The sequence below is a fragment of the Physeter macrocephalus genome, chromosome 8 (assembly GCF_002837175.3).
Source record: "Physeter macrocephalus isolate SW-GA chromosome 8, ASM283717v5, whole genome shotgun sequence".
NCBI classification, from domain to species: Eukaryota; Metazoa; Chordata; class Mammalia; order Artiodactyla; family Physeteridae; genus Physeter; species Physeter macrocephalus.
The window spans coordinates 155,812,787-155,829,216 of NC_041221.1; the positions used below are offsets into that span (position 1 = coordinate 155,812,787).

General features: G+C 37.2%; 1 protein-coding gene across 1 annotated transcript in view; it reads left to right on the forward strand.

Moving 5' to 3' along the window:
- GABRA1 (gamma-aminobutyric acid type A receptor subunit alpha1) overlaps positions 1-16,430 on the forward strand; it is a 60,554-nt gene that overhangs the window by 19,434 nt on the left and 24,690 nt on the right. The window contains exons 5-6 of the mRNA XM_007120547.2: positions 7,123-7,343; positions 10,237-10,319. Coding sequence (XP_007120609.1) covers positions 7,123-7,343; positions 10,237-10,319 — 304 coding nt within the window. The remainder of the gene's footprint in view (positions 1-7,122; positions 7,344-10,236; positions 10,320-16,430) is intronic.

The following is a 16,430-nucleotide window of genomic DNA, read 5'->3' on the forward strand; positions in this document are numbered from 1 at the left end:
AAAAAGGAGAAATGTGTTAAAAGCTGAGTGAATACTTGACCAGAATTAGACAGAGAATGAAATAACACCTGTGGGAAAGGTTCAGCTTCATTGCAAAAGGTAATCGTTAAATTATTACCAAAAGTGAGAATAAAATGAATACATACCTGTTCTCTCTTTTCCCAACCCAAATGAACTAACATGAATTTCTCTTCTAACTGATGGGAGTTGGTAAATCCGTAGAGCTCTGCAGATATTGTATAATATTTCTGAACTCATAACAGCCAAGCTCCTGTATAAGCAAAAAATCATAAAGAGGCCATGAAGATACATCGTTATGGATATTTTGAAGATATATTAATTAAATACTATTTTTGAAATTCCTTTTTGTTGATACCACCTTAACATTAAAGTCTTCTGATTTCATAGTAGCTCAGATATTCAGAATAAAAGTTACAGAAAATATCAATTTAGACCAGCATTTCCCAAAGTGTGGAAATTCGCAGGGCACCCAGCTTGGCAGGGTTAAAGCTCTGACCAGTCCTGAGGTAAGGTAAACTGTTTAACTGCATTTAATCTAGTGTGTTCCAATCATATTTGTCCAAAACCCGTTTTTTCAAGTGATACTTGTTGACATTCCGTGAGTCATACATTGGGAAATGCTGGCTTAGGATAATTAGATACTTTATACCTAAAAGAGGTTATGAAATGCACCAACTGTACAAATTAGAGTCAGTGGAGCATATGAGAGACAGCAGAGTGCTAGGTAAGAATACAGATCTCTGAACCAGAATGCCTGGGTTTATAATCCCAGCTCCTCCATTGATAAGAGTGTATCCTTGGGGAAGGTGCTTAATATGTCTCTGCCTCAATTTCTTCATGTGTAAAATGGGAGTAATAATAATAATACTTCATGGGGTTATCACAAGTATTAAACAAATTAATACATGAAAAGCACTTAAAAATCATTGGCATATCATGAGCACTCAACAAATGTCAGCCATTATTACTATGTAAGAAATAGAAATATAAAAGTTAGCCATAATTGTGGATTTATTCCTCTGGCAATTCATTTTGTCATTGTGGTCATTCTGTAGACCACTTTATTGAAATACTGTGTGATACAATTATTTTTGCTAAATTGATTGTGGTCTGAGGACCTATTGTGATTCTCCCATATTGGAACTCAGTCTTCCCACCACCCTATTCTCTCATGCTACTTTTCTAATCAAGAACATTTAATAGATCCTAGTCAAGTTTAAGGTCAAATTTAAACTCCTCTGCCTCTATCCCATACAATCCATACACGATTTACCACTAGACCTCACTTGTTCCCAATATTTACTATTTAGTCATTTACGTTAGTACTACTTTCTGTGAGGCATAACATTGGGGGTTAGCAGGGCTGGCTCTAGGATTCAGGCTGCTGAATTCAAATTCATCACTAACAGCAGCATGACCTTGGGCAAATTAGTTAAGGTTGTAAAGCTCAAAGTCTCTAAAGTGGGTATATTATTATTACCTATCCTTGTAAGACTGTTAGGAATTTTAAATGAGATATGTAAATAATGGTATATTGATGGTGCTCAATAAGTAGTAGTTTTTATTATTTTGCCTCTGAACCCTTTATCACGCCATGAACTCTTTGTGGAAATTTCCTCTATTCTCCACCCATCTAAATTCTGTATTTCCACAAAAGCCCTAATCAGGACCCAAATGCTTGATGAAAACTTTTTAAAAAAATTAATCCAATAACAAGTTAACTTTTCCTTTCTGCATTATAATCACATATATTGACTGTAAAGTACAATTTAGCTTTTGCACACTGCTTTGTAAAGTAATTTATTTTACATAAATATCTTATTTTCCTAAAGTGATGCCAAAAAACATAAAGGCACTCTTGTTTTGCATCCCTCACAGTAACAGTGCATTGCTGTTTTACAGTAAGTGTTGAATTTCTACTTATTTGGTGAAAGGCTTAGGAGTCTATACTATCTTTTAAAAATTAAGGTTTTCTGAAACTCAGTAAATAACACGCTCTTTCTTACCTGAATACTGAACCTTTTGAGAAATAAGGCCACAGTGTAAGGGATATGGAAAATGAGAATATCATCTTTATTACTAATAATGATGGTATTGCAAAAGGTGGCTTATATCTGCAGACAAGTGAGTTTCCAGAGAGTAAACACCAGTCAGATTAACCCACCCCGTCAGCAGGCAGAGTTGGCTTCCCTCTGCGAGGGTGTAGACTGTCCACGTAAAACTTCTAGCATAGAGGAACACAGCTGCATTTGTGGGTCTAATGGACAACCAGCATCCAAAATGCAGAAGACAAGAGGAAGAGGCTGAGATAGGCAAGATTGATTTCTCCTTCCAAATTCTCCTGTTGAATTAAATTATTCCTCCTCTCTTCTCTCCCCAAATAGAAGAGTGTGAGATAAAGGAGAACTTTCAGAAGTTTTACACTGGTGAAGCTCTCTTCTCATAGATGGAAACACTAAGAGAGGGGATGAGGCATTACAAAGAGCACATACTGATAATGATATTACTCCTAATAATAATAATAAATAACTTTTCTCTCTCTATCTCTGGCACCTAGCATGATGTCTCACAAAGAGTAGATGCTCGATAGAAGTTGTTAGGGACAGTGCCCAAATAAAGCCATATGCAATCAAAAAGTTTTCTCTGAAAAATATTTGGCAATACCTTTGAGTTATTGGTTCAGATTAAGTATGATCTTAGGAACCAATGATGTCTTTTGTCTTAGACAAGACATGCACTCTAGGATTTTGGATACACCATTAACCCTAAGATGATCATGAATCACTTTTTATTTATGGCCTTTGATCAAATATCAGGTAGGCAGAAGGGAACGGAGTCTAAAGCAGTGATACCGTTTTGCCTAAAACTCTTCAACAAGACAATATTTGAATTGTTCTATCAAGGGATCAAATTAGCCATAGGTCTGCAGCTGGTTTCCTAAGTGACAAGCAGAAACTGTACCTTAGCACTTTGAGATTCATCATTTAAACTACATTACTGGGGAATTATCCGTAAGAAAGAGCAGTATGATTTAGAGGCTATCAAAATTAAAAGGCAGAATGACAAAAGCTATTTTTCAAGACATGAAATGTAGTTTTTAAATGGAGCGTTAATAAAATATCTAATTAATAATAATAACCATAACAACATTCAACACTATTGAATGCTTACAATATGTTAGGCACTGTGCTAAGGGTTTCATAGATCATATTTCTTCTAATCTTCCTGCCTATATTTTAGCTAAGTGTTATTATTACCCACATTTTCCAGAGGAGAAAAGTGACCCAGCTAGGTAGCAACTTGAACTCTGCCTCTCTGTCCTTAGAGACTCCACAGCTCCCAAGGCATTTGACTTCATCTGGAATAGAAAACAAAATTAGGACAACTCCTTAACTTTATTTTAAAAACCATTAATTGGCAATCAAACCTCACATTCCCAGGGCACTAGGTTCTGACAGAAATATCCAGGCAGCACAATCATACAGCCCTGTTTTCCATAGCGCTTAAAATGTATTCAAGCAAAGCACACACAGACCGTAATAAACGGTGCAAGCAGGAACGCTACAGTACAATATTTATTTAGGAATATAATGGATGTTTTGTCCCAGTCTTCAGAAAAAGGCTCATATTCTCCAGGGTCCTACTCTATTGAACAGGGTAACTTGGAGAGAATTTTCACTCAAGTGGTGTGGGCTAGAACACTGAACCCTGAACAAAGTGTTCACCAGAGCTTCTTATTTGTTCAGGCACTTTTCTGTGGAGTCTTTTGTTTTGCCTTCTTTTTTTGTTTTGCTTAGTTATGACCACTTTCTCACTTTCTTCAGGTATTCTGTCCTACCACCCTTCCAAAGAAATAGCACTTTTTCCATTCCCAGCTACCTAGAAATCTAATATAAATTTGCGTTGATTTAAAAAAAAAAAAAAAGAGAGAGTCAATAACCTTAAATGTTTACTGAGAACTTCTGTGTTCTAGACTAGGGGTCCCCAACCCCCAGGCCACGGACCACTACACAGTCCCTGTGTAACAGTCATAGGGTGACGCCTCAGCTCTGTAGCCTTTCTGTAGCCTCACTAACTGAAAGCCCTCTTGGATTTCACGTCTTCCCAGGTGACTGCATTCCTCAGCCTCGGCACTGTTGACATCCGGTGCTGGATGAGTCTTCCTTGTGGGGACTGTCCTGTGCCTTGTTGGATGTTTAGTCTCTACCTCTGGCCTCTACCCTCTAGATAAGGGGTCCCCAACTCCCGGGCCACGGACCACTACCAGTCTGCGGCCTGTTAGGAGCGAAGCCTCACAGCAGGAGGGGAGCGGAGGGCGAGTGAGCGAAGCTTCATCCGCCGTTCCCCATCGCTCACTTTGCCGCCTGAACCATCGCTCGCATTTCCTCCTGAACCATCCCCCTCTGCGCACCGCCCCGGTCCATGGAAAAATTGCCTTCCACGAAACTGGCCCCTGGTGCCACAAAGGTTGGGGACGGCTGCTCTAGACATTCTTGTAAGCTGTTCACTTGTGTTGACACTTCTCACAACAGAAAAGTGACATAAGTATTTCCATGATCCCCACTTTATAAATTGGCAACTAGGGCATCAGAGAAAATAAGAAAAGGACCTAAGGCCATTCATCTGTCAGACGGACGATTCAGCTCTAGTTAGCAGACTTAGAATTTACATTTGTAACCATTATGCTCTGGCTCTACCCTCTCCTTCTTGTTCCAACTTCCTAAAGAAGGGGCTCTGGCCCATCTTGGTCTAATGAATTTCGACCATGGGGAGAGGTCACACTATACAAGTAGCTGCTGGGAGCTTCATGCTGCTACCATGGCAATATTGCAGGAGCCATTCTCAGAATATGGGAGACCAAATACTTACACTCTTTTTTAGGCAAGAGGTGATCATGATCAACTGCTTTATATCAGTTTTCATTTCCACTTCTAACAGAGGAAATCATGGAATTGAAAGCTAATCTAGTTAATTTTGCCCCTTGTACTTGTGTGTGTGTGTATGCATGCTTGTGTAACTAGGTATTCGAAAAGAGAGTATCTTAAATGAATTTGGTGATTTCATTGTCCACCATTATCACAGGTAAATAAAGCTAGCTGTAAATATGATAAACTTGTACACCTTAGGACCTTGGCAAGTTTTGACATAATTTTTTGGAATTTTTGCCTTTGGGATATATCTTGTCAAACACTTGATGATAAATATATTTAAGTTTATTTTATATGTAACATTTATTTTATATTCAGAAGTCTCCTTGGAGCAAGCAACAAGTGAACAAATGTTTCAGATTCATGGGAATATGGTCAGTTTAGACCTCCTTGGAACCCTGGTTTACGAGAGACTGTTGCCTCCACTGCTGACCAGGCTAAAGTTGTTCAGTTGGAAAAACTATAGAGCACTGATTCCTGAGTAATAGAAATAGCATCATTATCATAGCCCTATCTCAGAAGCTTGTCTATTGTCCAGAGAAGAGAACATGCACAGCCCAGAGTAAACCCACCCGCTCTGCTTCCCTAGCAAGCACTGCTACTCTGGATCTTTTCCTGATATAATCCACAGGCACTCCCCTCATTTCTCTCCTCAAGGAAAATACTATTCTAAACCTAGTTTACTCCTCCACAAGTTTTTCCTATAACTTCCAAGTCCAAACAGTTTCTCCCTCTGTCGAATTTAACACATGCTTAATAAATGTTTCTAAGTAAATTCCTATGCCAGGTACCCCAGTACCTCTCATCTGACACTTCCAGACAGAAAAAACAAACAAAGTAACTTCTCTTGCCTGCAAAGATAGAGTGGTGTCCTGTTACACTTTTTTGTTCCTATCTCAATCGCATTTACCACTATGCCTGGTACATTATAGACTAACCAATAATAATTCTTAGTTACCTGATCAGTAAGGGCTCAGCAATGTCAAATGTGTGCTTTGAAAATCTTCATTCAGTCTTTACCCAAACTTGCATTAACCCTGGGAAAGAGACAGGTAGTAAAATTCATGCACAAAAAGCCTGAACACAGACACAATTGTGCATGTGCTAAAGACGATATGTATAAAAGATTTTAAAAAACAGCTTTCTGATGCATCAGGGTTTAGGGGGTTAAGAAAACGGAGCATGATGTTTTCAAGTTAGTCTTCCTTCCAGTTTGGAGCATTCTTAGATTAATGGAGAATGTGGTAATCTTTATTTCAAACCATTGACTTCCAATTTTAGTGTCAGTGTAGCAAGTCCTGCAAGGAAGATGGATATTATTACCCCTTTCAATTTTAGGAGCTGGTAAATCACATTGCTTGTTTTCAGATTAGCAGATGTTTGTCTCTGGGTATTGCCATGAGGAATGCTGTGCTTATTCAAATAAATAGATTCCCTGGCTGTGAATGATGATGAGCTTCACACATTTCTCCTGTGTCTCATACACACACATATATACACTCACAAGCACACACTCACACACACCCGCATATTCTGCTTTTTTTCTTTTTTTCTTGGAAAGTATACAAATTACCAGTGAAACAATTCCTTATTTTCATAATCTTCTTCACTGTGTAGAACTGAAAATCTATATATATTATTTGTGGAAAAAAATGTTCACTTAGCCAAAAAGAAGATGGGATTATCACATTCACATTAGCACCATGGATGTCTTGGGACTGGGTGTGGGGTTTTCAGAGACTGTGAGAGGGCCCCCCAAATGCTTTATTTTTATAACTAGAATTGCCTAACTTAAACATTTTCCTGTATGTAATAATCTGTAACATGAGTTTTGTTTTCACTTGCAATATATTCTATCTCTTCGAGTACTGATGTGGTGCAGGTGGTGGTGGGAATAGGGTGCTAGTTTCCTTTCACATGTCTGAGGAGATACTCAGCAGAAGTTTTCTCACCAAAAAGTAATTCAGGCATTTAGATATTTTTCAAGTGATTATGTCAACCAGTGATTCACCTGATACCAATATGTACAAGCCACCACAAGTTTACTTCTAGGAACATCATCTAGGTCATATTTTGCTTCTAAAGTTGCAAAAATTATGCATCGTCTGTGTAAGCCATTTGCATTGCAAAATACAGCACAGTGAACTCTTTGCCATTTTCCAAAATTACCTAGGAATATACGATAGATGTATTCTTCCGTCAAAGCTGGAAGGATGAAAGGTTAAAATTTAAAGGACCCATGACGGTACTCCGGTTAAATAACCTAATGGCAAGTAAAATCTGGACTCCGGATACCTTTTTCCACAATGGAAAGAAATCGGTGGCACACAACATGACCATGCCCAACAAGCTCCTACGGATCACGGAGGATGGGACCTTGTTGTACACCATGAGGTAAGGATGACTGTGCTTCCGTTCGTGAATTTTTCTAGACCTTCTCTTCCATGTGCAGGCAATCAACAAGCTGATGGCCCATTGTAGAGCATCTGGTATCCTGTTTTCCCTGTTTTTCAACTTTAATAATTATTCTACTATGAAAACTAAACTGACTAAAATATTATGCAAGTATTAAAGTGTTAAGTAAAAAGATTAGACAAAATGAAAAAAAATGTTTACAATGTGTAAGTAATGCAATATATATATCTCCAATATGTTCTAATTCAATAGAGGAACTTCTCCCTACTATTAACCTCGTGGATTCCTGCATTCCAGTAAGGTCTAGATTAAATATCTAGAAGCTATCTCATGGTATATATCTGAAAATGTTTCTATTTAAAAAGGAGAAAAAAACAGAAAATAGAAAAAGTTCAAAATTTTTAAACATAAATTCATGTGGAAGTATACATTTTGAAGAAGTATATTAATTCACAATGATGTTAATTAGACTGAGAATATAAATATTCTTAATTTTGCTTAAATTGAAGACTACATAAATATTTTTGCTCCATAAACATTTCCCCCATTTTGAGATTACTGTAAGCCCAGAATCTGGATACCAATCATTCATTTATGGATGAATGAAAGAAACATGAATTGAATAAAGGTTTGAATATTTTTAGGAAAAAAGTTGTTTAAAAACATTCCTAATTTATGAGAAATTAAGAATTATCCAGGACTTGCGACTTCCCTGGTGGTCCAGTGGTAGAGAATCCACCTTCCAATGCAGGGGACATGGGTTTGATCCCTGGTCGGAGAACTAACATCCCACATGCTGCGGGGCCACTAAACCAGTGCACCACAACTACTGAGCTCACGCACCTGAGCTAGAGAGCCTGTGTGTCGCAAACTACAAAGCCCGCATGCTGCAACTAGAGAGAAGCCCACGAACCGCAGCGAAAGATCCCACATGCTGCAACGAAGATGCTGTGTACCACAACTAAGACCTGACACAGCCAAAATATAAAATAAATAAATAAATAAAATAAATATTTTTAAAAAAATTATCTAGGACTCATTCTGAAGAGAAGCAGTTTTTTCATATCCAGATGACTTGTTGGAATGTTTTGTAGATCTGGCCAGCACTTGGTAATTTAGACCATCCAATTATTCCTTTGGTATGAAAAGGTAATGAAGGCAACCCCTAGACTTGGTGGATAGTGTTTTGAGTGGGAGTACAGTGATATTTTGACTTTGGAGAAAGCTGCCAGAATTCCTAGCTTTTTATACCCAAGTGAAAGAAAAACTGCTTTAAGAGCCACTTTAGATAGATGTTGGACTCAACTAGTTAAAGTGTAATAGGACTGAAAGAATGAAAAATCCAGAAAAGAGAGAAAGTAGAGGATCAGTGGACAGATGTGTTGAGAACTTTCCAGATCATCTAAGCAGGATCTATTTATATATGAAATTTGAAATAGTCTCCCCTTGTAAAATATCCTACACTTGTTTTTGAGCCTAAATCTAGTATCCTTTCCTGCCAGCTGGTAATTATCTAAGGAGGGATTTGTGTACACTGAAAAGTTTATCAGTTAATAGTTCCTGATATATGTAATATTCTTCATCAGTAACTAACCTATATGCCCCTTCTCCTAAATTTCTCATCACCTTTGCTAATGTGTTACCACTTCCCTGAATAGTTTGACTTAAGTATATGAGTTTAATCATTAATTTACACATTTCATATTTACTTTAATTAATATTGTAATCATTTCATGATTTTACTTGTTATAAAGCCATCTTGCCACATTAGAGTTACTTAATAATATGGGTAAATATATTTTCTGAAAATTATGTGAGGAATTTGGGTGTAAATTTTCCATAGTTCCACCAAATGAGATCAAATATATTTCAGTGAATTCCTTTCTTGACTACCCTTTTTAGAACATAAATAGAATTCACATTCACATTCCCATAACATAGGGACTAAAAAGAAGCTCAGCAGAGTCCTGGCTTCAATTAGGCAGTAGATTTGTAGGTAAAACTAAATGGTTGGAATATAGTGAAATCACTTATAAAGGAGACTTTAAGTGAATGTCAGCTTCACAGAACCTGAGGACAGTTCCTCCCTCACCTATTCCTTTGTTATCTTATGCATTTGGTGCTATATTAGGGAAGGAGGTGGGGAGAGATGCACTTAGGAATGGAGAAATTTGCCTCTCTTCCTTGTTATCCATGTCTTCTCAACCAAGGATGAATTAGTATTATTGCAAGTATATATTTGCTTACATCCCATTTTATTCTCAAAGGATTTGCTCTGGTAGGTGGATTAGTTGATGATGCCTATTTTGGAAAACTTTGGCAATGCTTGCCCATCATACAAAATCAGATGTCACCTATTTTCTCACAACAGAAAAAAAAATGGATAGAACCCAGTCATTGTTGTAAATAATTCTTTTTATTTTTTATTTTATTTTTTTAAATTTATTTATTTATTTTTGGCTGCGTTGGGCCTTCGTTGCTGCGCACAGGCTTTCTCTAGTTGCGGTGTGCGGGGGCTACTCTTCGTTGTGCTCCGTAGTTGTGGCTCGTGGGCTCTAGAGCGCAGGCTCAGTAGTTGTGGTGCACGGGCTTAGTTGCTCCGCGGCATGTGGGATCCTCCCGGACCAGGGCTCGAACCCATGTCCCCTGCATTGGCAGGTGGATTCTTAACCACTGCGCCACCAGGGAAGCCCAATAATTCTTTTTAGATCGTTTGATTATTAACAGCTCGGTATAGCATTGCCATTTGTGTTTGTCTCTCCTGCTTTCTTAATATATTTGCTATAGTTAATAACATCCCACTTGTATTTATCAGAAAGTATCTAATCTATAGGACTTTTGTTTGTATCCCATATTTCCCTTAATCGATAAGGCTGACAGTGAGAGCTGAATGTCCAATGCATTTGGAGGATTTCCCTATGGATGCCCATGCCTGCCCACTAAAATTTGGGAGCTGTGAGTAAATTTATTTTATTTTTATTTTTATGAGAGGCATGTCTTTAAGCAAGAAACCTCCAGTTAGTTATGAATGTTCAAGAGACAGATAAAGAACATCAAGAAAATTTAAACAGTGATTTACTGCAAGTGCTTTCTATAAGTAATAATCTTTGACTTCACTTTTTAATATTTTTTCAGGAAGGGGTTATTCCCTATCTGTTGAACTAGAAAGAATGGATTTAACTATTTAGTGGAAAAATTCTATTTTTCTTCAAGTAGTATTCATAAAACACCAAATGGAGTATGGATGCTTATACCTCATAGATAATATCTTCTTTCCAATAAATGGAGATCACTGTGTTTATTTTATATCATTATTGACATTTGTTTGTTCTTAAGAATAATCTGACTTGTTTATCAAATGGAAATATTGGTAGGTGGCAAAGGACAATAATTAGGTTCTCTTAATAATGAAGCCTACACCCAAAGATGATGCTAGAAAAGAATTTACTCTAATTATAGTCTTAAAACAGTTCTAGATATGTTTGGCTATCTCATGAAGTTCATGTATATATTAATGCTTTTGAAGCTATCTTAGATAAATCACCTTTATGATAACTTTCAGGGTTTCTGCTACTTGAAAATATGCAGGCACACACCTTAGAGGAGCCCAGAGAACAGTGGTCAGCAGAGTTAGGTTCTCTTGCCTTCCTCTACTTTTCTGCTTTTGATTAGTGTGCATGCATAAAGTGAGGAGGAATAATGTATTCCTGGTTTCCTGCCGGGGAGTTACATATAAGGACTGAGTCAACCGCTGGACTAACCTAACCAGCTTTCTGTTCTCACTAGACAGGCAATCTGAGCAACTATTTTGGTGAAGGTATGATTCACAGAAGAAAAATAGTGGTAGTGTAGGAAGACAGCAAGCAAAGAAAATAGCAAAGGGCCTTCGGGTTCCTAGCAGCGCTAGTCATGGAAAGACAACTTTCTCTATTTATAAATCTCATTCTATGCTAAAACCCAAGGGTAAACTACTTCAAAAACTGTCAGCTAAACAGGCCTCCTCTCCATTTTTTTCCCCAATTTAATGTATGTTCTATACCATGAACTATTATTTTTTTCTGATTACCGGTTCCATTTTTAACAATAATATTATGTATTATGTGTTACTTGTATGCCAGGCAGTGTACTAAATATTTGTATATGCATCAGCTCATCTAATCCACAAAATAATCTTATAGTTAGGGATATCATACATCATAGTTTGCCTGAAACAGTACTGATTCATGCCTAAAATCCTGGTATAACTAATAGTGCCTCCTTTTGGCTTCAAAAATATCTTGTTTTAGACAATTAATTTTATGTTTAGTATATTAGTTAGTTCACTCACTTTTAAGCAGTGAGTATAGCTTAAAAAAGAGGCGTTTATATTTTTATACAAGATATATGAAGGTAAGTGACTGTTGGTTAACTGCTGGTTAGTTCAGCATCTTAACAAGGATGCTGTCTTAAGACGTCCTTAGAAATTCTTCCTGATGACAGAATGGTGGTTGCAACTCCAGCCATTGCCTCTGCTTTCAAGACGAAGAGGAATAGTGGGAAAAGAAGAAAAGAGTAGTTCCTGTGTCAAAAAAGTAAAATCTTTCCCTAAAGTCCTAACATGTATCTTCTCACATCTTATTAATTAAAGCTGTGTCACATGACCAATGCTAACTGCAAAGGAGGCTGGGGAAAAATATTTTTAACTAGGCACATTGTCATCCTGAAGAAAATGGACAGTGAGGAGAAAACAAATAATGTCTCATATAAGAAAACTGAAATTTAAAGAAAAACAAGTAAGCTGTTTTCCACCTCAGAGCGTTTGCACATGCTCTTTTCTCTGCCTGGGTTACTCTCCTCTTGGTTATTAGCATAGCTGGTTTTATTTTTTAAATATAGGATTTTTATTTATTTATTTTTTTGGCCATGCCTCGCAGCTTGTGGGATCTTAGTTCCCCAACCAGGGATTGAACCCTGGCCCTCGTCCTAACCACTGGACCGCCAGGGAATTCCCTGTGGCTGGTTTTATTTATCCTCTACATCTCAGCATAAATATCGGTTCCTAGGGCCTTCCTTGAAGCCCTTATCAAAACTTGTAGGTGCTCGCATCAGTTTTCTTGATCACAATACACATTTATTTTACATTTATTTTATACTATTTATCACAGAAATAATTATTAGTTTTGTTAACATTGTTATTGTCTGGAGACTGCAAACTCCATGACAGCAGAATCTATTTTGTTCTACATTTCCTAGCACAGAGCCTAATACAATGTAGGCACTCAGTATTTACTGAATGGATAAAGATGATAATAATCAGGTTTTAAATGCCCCTTCAGTGTTTAAGCCTCAGAAATGATGGCCTCAGAAAAGAGGGTTTAAGGACTGTGGGGAATGAAACCTCAACATCAAAGACTTAATATTGAAGAATAGGCTCAGAAGGCACATGCTCAGTGGAAGGGAACACCATGGCGAATACTGTTGTCTGCCAGTAGCATGGGAAGATGCAGCAGTGGTCCATTTATTGTATAGTCATTTCTCAAACGTGGCCTAACTAGCGTATTTCAGAGATAAAGAAACTGAGGCAAAAGTGAGATAAAAATGCTTTGACCCAACTTTTAAAGCAAACACCTTGCCAAAGTATCAGAGAGAATAAGGAAAACATAAGCAAGATGATTTTGCAATAATTTAGTAAAGCAATAAGTAATAAATGTTTATGAGGTATGGAAGCAACTTCATCCATATGTTGATAAGAACCAAGCTTGGGAAAGCAGATGTTTTCCTTACCACTCGCCATTAGATTCTGATTGTCAGTGCTACATTATATTTTCTGCTTGTTAGGGCTAACACCCTCTGTATAAGGCCAGATAACTCAAACACAGTATATATACATAAGGCAGCTGACACCTTTTAACTGCTTTCTGAGGAATTTACAAAATAAGGCTTTGATTCTAGAAGAAGAGATTCAGATTATATTCTGACAATAAGATCTAGGCAAGTGCTAGATGTAGTCAGGATATAATAAATGATCATTTCCTGACTGATTATCAAGCAGTGTCTTATAAACAAGGAGAAAGGGATAAATAGAAATTCAAAAGAATTCTGAACAATAAATAATTTTAGAAATTATTTAGTGTACCTGCCTCACACAAATGGAAAAATGAAGGCCCATAAAACTGAAGTGACAGTGTCAATTAGCAGATGCTCTTCTGATACTGTCTATGCTGTCTTTTAAAAAATTTTTTTCTTAAGTAATCTACTGATTACTTAAGATTTATTTGAAATCTGAGCTTAACGTTTTTGACTACATAGCTGAAGACTCTTTCTAACCTTCTTTTCTTTATGCTAAATAGTGTCAAATCAAAAATGTTTTCATAGGACCTACTTTCCAGATACTGAAACAAAAAAATAATAAGACACATCACCTATTGTGGAGCTTTAGGTTGAGCCTTTGGGTGTATCTGTCTTCTATATTTAAAATAGCAAATTTCATCATGTAAATTTACTCTTCATTTTGGAAGATTTCTATTGAGAGATGTAAACAATGAGTAATCTCTACCTTCAAAACAATAGCATATTTATAGTAGATTTCATACACAATGGAGTTTCTGAAAATTGCAAGAAATGAGACACTGAATTATATGAAAAGAGAAGTCGATGGTAACACATTTTTCTTTCCCTCTGCAAGTAAATTAGCAGCCCATTGGCAACACATGACAAGGTATAAAAAGATAGGGTCCAGCCACTGTTGCTAATGACAGTGTGATAAAGTAGCAAGAACTCTAATTTGTTATGAAATGACACAAGGTCTAGAATTGGTTTCATCAATAGTTACATGACTACCAGTTATCTTTGCTTGGCTTTTGAGCATATATTAGAGAGTCTTTGCCTAGAAAATTCTTACTAACAGCAGTGGAGTAGAATGAATGGCATTCTATGCTCTTATCTTGGTTTTCCCACTAAGTAACTATGCACCCTTAAACAAGTCATTTAATGTACCTGTGCCCCAGCTTGCCATTTGTAAAATGAAATAAACTATGTGACTCTAAAAGTTCTTCCACATTAACATGCAGTGATTCCAGGTCACCATAAACCCAGTATGTCCTCTTTGGTAAGACCCTTCCACTTGACAAACAAGAGTTTATCATGACCAGAAAAACATTTTACTGAATATAGGTACCTACAAATTTTAAGCGATATGGTTCTTTTCAAATGTGTGCTCTGGCCTCTCCAAAGGGATTTTTTTTTTTAATAAATAAAGTTTTAGACCCTCCTAACAAATGCAATCATGCCACTATATACAATTCTGAAATGCTTAATTTTTTTGGTTTTTTTTTTAAGTCAATGAGATGTGTTAAGTCAATGGGAGAAATCCTTTCACAATGTATATGTATAATAAATCCTCACGTTGTACACTTTAAATATCTTACAGTTTTATTTGTTAATTATACCTCAATAAAGCTGAAAATAAATTAATAAATAAAAGACTATTGCAATTAAAAAAATTTCAGTGAGGACCACCACAATTAATAAAATAAAAAGGGCAATGACGATAAACTCTAAAATTATCCACTGCCACTCTTACATGTTTCTGAAAGAAGCCATAACCACTAAATTAATTCCTAGTAAATTCTCTCAAACTTCTGAAAAAATTTGTTTAAAAAGCTATCTGATTGTAAGTTGGTTCAGGAATGATGCTGGAGCAGACAGGATACCCACATAAAATCTGGGTAATACTAGCTACATTTTTCTGCATCAATCACCTAGAAACAAGTGGTCACTCTAAAGAGAATGTGGTTCAGAGAATGAGGGGCACGGGCTCACATCTGGTTTTAGGCTGCCTCATGTTTGTGTGAAAAGGCCACCATTATTTTACATCTCATAGTATTGTAGCTTGGACAAATACAGATTTGGACAAAGTACCCAAGCCAGGTTACCATGGGATGATGGTTGTGTTGAGCAGGGACTCATTATGACTTCTGAGCCACAGGCATGTTTGCCTTTGAGGGCTGTTCCTCCAAACATATATATTAAAAATGTATTTTAATTTTTATTTTCTCTTTTAAATTTTTATATTTTATGATGATGTTAATAAAAAGTTGGATTATATTCATTTTTTCTTCTGATTTTAAAAGAAAGTGAAACATGTCTGTGCCTCCTAAAAGCATTGTAGGCCCTAGGTACGGAGCCTACTGTCCCTAATGGAGAAGTTGGCCAAGGGGTAAAGCTTTCACCATAAGGCTAACTTTTTTTTTTTTTTTGAGGTACGCGGGCCTCTCACTGTTGTGGCCTTTCCCGTTGCGGAGCACAGGCTCCAGAGGCACAGGTCCAGAGGCCATGGCTCACGGGCCCAGCCGCTCCGCGGCATGTGGGATCTTCCTGGACCGGGGCACGAACCCGCGGCCCCTGAATCGACAGGCAGGCTCGCAACCACTGCGCCACCAGGGAAGCCCCATAAGGCTAACTTTTGCTATCATATCTCCCACTCAGAAGCTCTGGAAACTGTTTTTGCTAATGCAATATCCCTTCAATGTTTATGTCTCTATATCTAAACAGAGGAGAACAGGTACCACCATTACAACCTAAACGACATGGGTATTCTGTGACTAGAAATCAGAAAAGCTACGGAATTCCTTCTCTTTCTCCTTCTCTGTCTCTCTCACTCTGTACATCTCCTCTTCTAACCTTCCTGAATTCAAGATAAGGATTATGACCTAACCTCTCCAATAGGAGGATGACTAGGTTAAAGTGTTACATGACAAATAAGAATGATTGAGAAGTGGAAAGAGCTATATGGTACTCCTCCTCCTCCTCTTCCTCATCATCATGATAGTAAATATCTATGAGAAGGATAATTAATTAAAAAGAAAGTAAAATCACACTCTTTAAAAATGGAGGTATCACCTCACACCAGTCAGCATGGCCATCATCAAAAAAACTACAAACAATAAATGTTGGAGAGGGTGTGGAGAAAAGGGAACCCTCTTGCACTGTTGGTAGGAATGTAAATTGATACAGCCACTATGGAGAACAGTATGGAGGTTCCTTAAAAAACTAAAAATAGAACTACCATATGACCCAGCAATCCCA